Below are 6,858 nucleotides of genomic sequence, written 5' to 3' on the forward strand. Positions count from 1 at the left end.
TGTGTGTTAGAGACAGTGAACAGGATGGGTGAGCATCGTCTCCAGACAGGAACAGAAATAGACACCATCTCTGGTTTGAGATTCATCAGCTTCTCAGCCTCCCTCGTGTCCGCCCACCTGCCAGCTAAGTATACAGTATGTGTGTGTGTGTGTGTGTGTGAGAGAGAGAGAGAGAGAGAGAGAGAGAGAGAGAGAGAGAAAGACAGACAGACTCCTCTCTTTCTTAACATAATGACCAAGTAACTAGGTATCCCTGACAGACACACTATACTGGTTATGCAGCTACAATGCCTCTGTGTGTGTGTGTGTGTGTGTGTGCGCGTGTGTGTACTGCTGTCTCGTCTCCACACACCTTCACCACCTTCTGCTAGGGTGCTGCATACGTAAGTGTGAATCTGTCAATATGTTTGTACGTAGGTGTGTGTGTGTGTGTGTGTGAGAGAGATAGAGAGAGTGTGTGTGTGTGTGTGGGTGGGTGGGTGTGTGTGTGTAATGTAATGTAACCCTTCACCTCTTCATAAAAGACCCAAGTGTTCCTGGAAGGACAGAACATGATAGGTGTGGATGCTTTAAGGAAGTATAATCTTCTCCTTTCCTCTCTTCTCTCCTCCTCTCTCCACTCCTCTTTTTCTTCTCACGTCTACTCCTCCTCCTCTTCTCATATCTCCTCTCAGAATCAGGTTATTTAGGTTTTCACACATACAAAGAGTTTGCTTTGGACTGTTAGTGCATAACACTTAGAAGACAGCATTAGACAAGCAGCACGGACGAGACAGGACAGTGTAAATGACAGGACAGTGCAAATGACAGGACAGTGCAAATGACAGTGGCTCCTCACCACAATGTCCCTAGTACTATGGGGTGCAACGCACGCACACACCTGCATGCACACACACACACACGCGCAGGATGGGGGTGGAGGGAAGCAGAAGGCAACAGAGATACACAGTCTGTTCGTTGTCTTTCTGACAGCAAGTATGTCAACCCAAAAGATCACCTGCCGCTCGAGGAAACACACACACACACACACACGTGTACACGTGCATCCACACACACACACACACACACAAACAAATGCATCCACACACACACACAAATGCATCCACACACACACATCTACACAAACTCCAGACATACACCAGTGTGTGTGTGTGTGTTTTTTGTTAAGGGAGTTGTGAGGTTATCCAGTGAACCTAATTGTTCAGAACAAAAGTGTGTGTTTATCAGTATAAACATGGCTGCCTAAATGCTATAGGTCTAACTCTGTTTACAAACACAAACACACTCTACACACACACAGGCCGAGTCAGTGTTTGTGTGTGTGTGTTGGGGGGGAGGGGGGGGGGGGTCTGAGTGGTGCTGACTCATGTTACTGACTGATGCAGAGATGAGCCTTAATGTCTTAAGTGTCTCTGAGTGTCTGTGTGGAGTACACACACCAACACACGTCTGTGCACACTCGGTATATAGTAACACACACACTCACAAACACAGCTCTATGTTTTATCCTCCAGATATATCAGTCAGCACATTAACAGCATGTGCGTGAGTGTGCTTCCTTATCTAGGCTATCTGAGTGTGTATCTCTGATTAGATGATCTGTCCAATTACTCTCTCATCACCAGAAAGCCTGTTAGGTGACAAACCTAATAATTAGCATGCATACACACACCCACACAGAGACCATCAACACCATAAATAACTATAGTTATTTTGTGTTATTAAACAGTGTTAACACCACCATAATGGGCCAAAGAGTTATTTATCTAGCAGAATGGAATAGTTTTACACTGGAATAGGCCTACCCAAGATGCACACAGAGCTGATCTCGGTCTGAACATTAGGCCTCTATGTTGCACAGTAACAGCCATAAAATGCCGTGTCGACCTATTAGCTCTGTTGCCAGAATGAATCGACCACAGTCTACAGTGGCGGGTTAGGGTTAGCAGCTGCCTACACCACAGGTATCTTAAACGTAGGCTAGTATTCTCCACGGCTCTCCCGGCATCCCCAAGCCTGCCCTGGAAACTCGATGTGCGTCGTCAGCAACCGAGGACACCACGCCGCACGCTGAGCAGCAGGTTACCGGACCGGTGTGAGAGAGAGAGAGAGAGGTGGAGGGGAGGAAGGCCACGTAGATTAAAGGCGACATTCAATTTAGGATGCAGTGAATGATGCTAGATAAAAACGTCCGAATCCCACGGTGGGACTTTTAGCCTAAATGTAGGCTACAGCCCATGCGTGAGCTGTCCGTTCTAGTTTTTATCCGCGTTTTCTTTTCTTTTCTTTTCTTTTCTTGGAGTGTTTGTTTTCAGCATCCGTTTCCAAGCGATGGTGACATCGCGTGTGTGTGCGTGCGTGTGTGGAAGCCTTTCCAGCAGCAGCGTCTGCACCGCGCACGTTGAGAATGTGAGTTGGTGTGTGTGTATGTGTGTGTATGTGTGTGTATGTGTGTGTATGTGTGTGTATGTGTGTGTATGTGTGTGTATGTGTGTGTATGTGTGTGTATGTGTGTGTATGTGTGTGCGTGTAGCAGCTGATTGGAGCGAGAGTCGGTGATCACACAGCCGAGGGGGAGGAGGGGAGATTCTGAAGTGGGTTTTCTGTGTGTGTGACTCCAGCGGCCATGTTAACCAAGAAACCCTGCGCTGCTGTCTACCCGACGGGTAAGGAAACCCTCGATTCCCCCGCCGATCAGACACACGACACGCTCAAATGCCGTTCCTCTGACCGTGTATAACGTTATAGCACCGGGTGGATTTTGTCAGTGGATCTAACATGGTTCGAGTCCCTACTCGGGGTTAGGCTGTCTACTTGGGGCTCGGCTTCCCTTGTCCCTGCTGGCGACGGTCTCTGTCTTGTTCCTAATGGCGAGCCTTATTTTTCTCCACCACAAACTGGGTCTAGTTTCAACGTAAAATTTGATTAGTTTATGGATCATGAAATGGCGTTAGTGCCATTTGACCAGGCATCGGTTTGAGAGCCACTGCAAGCGACAGCTCGGCTGTGTTTTCTTTCTTCGCACGGCCAAGCGAGGCAGAACATGGGGGAAGACACGGCGGTTTCTGGGGAAACACCACCATATTCTTGCAATAACCATTTCCTGCAATAATCCTTTCACTGCAACCGTTGTCGTAAGCACAATTTAGCCTAATGTTACTCTTAAACTGTTAAATGTCGAGCTAAAGACGTTCGCTAATATGGATTATAACGCTGCCCTGCTGTCCAAATTGCGAGCAAGCAGCATATGGGCTCTGGGCTAACAGGCTGCCAGATCTAGGCTAGTTTAGTAGGCTGCTAGTTTAGTAGGCTACTACACACATCTCGTAGCAGGCTAATTTCTCGTCGATCGATGTCCCTTTGTCATCTAATGTCACTAGACTTGTCCCATTACGAACCAGTGTGGTTTTCTGCGCTCGTATAGGCAAAGGGGGTGAGGTCTGCCAGCTACAATCTTCCCCGGGATACGGCGGGGGTCCCCGGGCCGGAGCAGGGACCGAGCAGGCGGCGTCGCCCGGCACACTACCGCCGCTCAGGAACGCACACTCCCTCACGGTACGGAACCCATGTTTGCAATTCACAGATTTAATGTTTTACACGGTCATGATATGCTACGAACCTGCCCAGGGCAATAGGCACATAGCAGGCTAGTCGGCTTAACCACAGCGCGTTAAACTGTGTAGGCTAATTGACGGGCAACTAAGCTAGCTAATAAGGTTTGCGTTTCAAAAAGCTTGCAGAGAAGGCAACATTTGTATCGACCGGGTGCGTTTGTTTTTGGTAACATTGTTGCAACAATAACAATGGTGCACCGTGCCGTCTGTTCTCGGGGGAGGGGGGGAGGGGGGGGGTCTCTTGGTTCGGCACCGTGGTGTAACAAGTTGTTCTGGTCACGTGTGGTGTACATTTTTGGGCATAACGGGTGCGGGGGACAGCAGCGCATAGCCCGCATAGCACCGTCTAATTTAAACCACAGCCCCCGAGGCCAGGCCTACCTACCAGGCACAGATGGGCTTGTAGGATTGCAGACTGGAACACTATAGGAGTTTTTCTTTCTTTTTGACTGTTGCTTCATGCCATGCATTGGGCTGTGTAGCATACTAGTCTAGCAGTTCACTGAGAGAGACTAAAGGTCTACAGTTCAAAGCCCCGGTGGCGCTGTGTGTGAACCATTGTTGGTGCGGTGAGGCGGTTGACAGGCCGTCAGACAGGTATAGTGCGGCTCCAGCAGTGGCCCCCTTGGCCCTGTATTGTTCTGTGTGTGTCGGGTGGATGCAACATGGTCGCGACTGGGAACACACACACACACACACACACGAGTACAATACACTAACGACTAGGTTTAGCAACCAGACACTCGTGGAGGGAGCTAGCTAGACTAGCTAGGGCCAGCTAGGATGTTGCACGTTGTGCACGACTCAGGGCTGTGTTTCCCCACGGTGGTATGGGAGTTGACAGGTAGTTTATAATGTAGTCCATGTCCATGTGGACGTGCTGGGGGGGATATTGAATGACAGCTCCCCTATAGTAGGAAAGGCCAAGCTGTAAATAATATCGGACTCAGATTCTGATCTCCGTAGAGAGCAAGCCAGAGAGAGAGAGAGAGGAGGGGGAGTTACTCCTCAGTTGAGCAGGTTCATTTAGGTGTGACGTGTTTTAATAGAAGTGGATTACGTTTGCAGAGAGAGAGAGGGAGAGGAGAGGGAGTGAAAGCGACAGAGAGAGATTCTCCCCAGTTTAGCGGGGTCAGCTAGGTGTGAGGGGTTTTAATAGCGCTGGACTGTATGTGCAGGTTCTATTCTTGCCCGTCGAAGGATTAGGATTCTAGCTGACTAAGGAGGGGCCGGGCCACTCTCCATTTTAGACCCATTCAGAGGCTGTAAATATAGACCAGGTCTCCCGGCCTCTCTGGAGACTCAGTCCGCAGGGCCACAGGCATGTGTGTGTTTCTTTCTATCTAGATCTGTGCGTGTGTGCGCGCAGTGAGGGAGAGGGATTGAGACTGTGGTGTGTGTGTGTGTGTGCGCGCGTTTGCCATCTTCATGTTTATTAACCACAATACCAGGAACTGGATCAGCCCTGATAAGCAGGAGGGGAATTCCGTGTTCCTACCTGAAGATGAATCAGTGTGTGTGTTTGTTTTTGTCAGACTCACCATTACAGAACAGTACCCAAGTCTCTACAGACCTTCCTGCCAGTCTGTTTGTTTACCTGTCTGCCATGTCTCCCTGACTGCCCCACTGTCCATCTGCCCCACTGTCCATCTGCCTGTCTGTCTCCCTGCCTGTCTGTCTGTTACTGTGACTCTGCTCTGTCTGTCTGTCGTCTGTCCGTACACACTACCTAGACCTGTAGGTCTGTAAAGACCGGAGCAGCAGAGCTGGCTAGTGGAGGGGTAGAGGACTAGAGGTTTGGTAGTGCTCTAGTCATTATGATGTCATAATTCAGACTAGTGGAATGGTAGAGGACTAGAGGGGTGGTAGTGCTCTAGTCATTATGATGTCATAATTCAGACTAGTGGAGGAGTAGAGGGATGGTAGTGCTCTAGTCATAATGATGTCATAATTCAGACTAGTGAAGGAGTAGAGGGGTGGTAGTGCTCTAGTTATGATGTCAAAATTCAGACTAGTGGAGTGATAGAGGACTAGAGGGGTGGTAGTGCTCTAGTCATTATGATGTCATAATTCAGACTAGTGGAGTGATAGAGGACTAGAGGGGTGGTAGTGCTCTAGTCATTATGATGTCATAATTCAGACTAGTGGAGTGGTAGAGGAGTAGAGGGGTGGTAGTGCTCTAGTCATTATGATGTCATAATTCAGACTAGGGGAGTAGTAGAGGAGTAGAGGGATGGTAGTGCTCACTATGATGTCATAATTCAAGAACATACCCTGTCCATCTAGTTTCACATCAGAAACACACGACTGTCCAGCCGGTTGCTCATACAACAGCCGCTATGCATACCGCTAGTTTGAGAATGTTTTGTGTTGTCAATTCTGCGTTGAACCTTGAAAGCGGCCAGTTTCGGAACGTTCCACGCTCCAAATTGGCAGTCACGAAACATTATTCAACTGCGTTAAAGCGTCTCTCAGCTGCTGTATGTGTAAACCCAGCTGTAATGGACACACTCCGGACATCCCCCGTAGAAACAACTACAGCAGTAAAGCGATGACATGACCAGGTGGAGCAACGTGAGGCTGTGTGTGCGTGTGTGTGTGCGCGTGTGTGCGTGTGTGTGTGCGTGTGTGTGGGTGTGCGCGTGTGCGTGACAGCACCACGCGTGGGCGCGTTATTATTAGTTATTGTGTGATTGCATGTATCTAATTCTCCCAAGGTCATTCCATTCATTTATTGGCTTCGCTTCCCCTGCTGCGCTGTCCTCGGATCACCCCATTGGCCGATTCCCAGGGCTCCGTGCGCCCCTAGGAGGCAGCAGAACAACGCACGCACACACACACGCACACACACACACGTGCGTACACACACAACCTGCTTTGTCCGCTACACCCCCTGATCAGCGGACTGTCGTGAGTTGCTTTAAAATGATTGTCATACCCCCCCCCCCACCCCCGCTCCCACCGCCGGTATGCCACCCCCCCCCCCCCTCCCCCCGTGCCCTCCTCTGCTAGCCAGCATGGTGGAGAGGAAGGTAGACTGACCTGAGCACATTTCTTTATTTTTATTTACGTTTGGCTGGACATCACCATGGTCCCCGACCCCCCTCACCTCCCACCCCCACCACGGTCGTGAGCTGCTTTAGAATGATTCTGTCCCACCCCCCTCCTCCTCCTCCCCCCCTCCCCTTCCTCCTCCCCCTCCTCCTCCCCCTCCTCCTTCTCCCCCTCCTCCTCCTCCTCCTCA

At 49.9% G+C, this 6,858-nt stretch overlaps 1 protein-coding gene across 2 annotated transcripts in view; it reads left to right on the forward strand.

Moving 5' to 3' along the window:
• Window positions 1–2,622: 2,622 nt before the first annotated feature.
• dyrk2 (dual-specificity tyrosine-(Y)-phosphorylation regulated kinase 2) overlaps window positions 2,623–6,858 on the forward strand; it is a gene marked incomplete at its 5' end in the record, with an annotated part of 13,857 nt that continues 9,621 nt past the window's right edge. Inside the window, 2 exons of one of the 2 annotated variants that reach the window (XM_084447946.1) lie at window positions 2,627–2,666; window positions 3,425–3,555. In XM_084447946.1, coding sequence (XP_084304072.1) covers window positions 2,627–2,666; window positions 3,425–3,555 — 171 coding nt within the window. Of the gene's footprint in view, window positions 2,667–3,424; window positions 3,556–6,858 lie in introns of both variants that reach the window. The other variant, XM_084447947.1, reaches the window with a different exon arrangement.

Source organism: Borostomias antarcticus (genome assembly GCF_949987555.1).
Source record: "Borostomias antarcticus genome assembly, chromosome: 13".
NCBI classification, from domain to species: Eukaryota; Metazoa; Chordata; class Actinopteri; order Stomiiformes; family Stomiidae; genus Borostomias; species Borostomias antarcticus.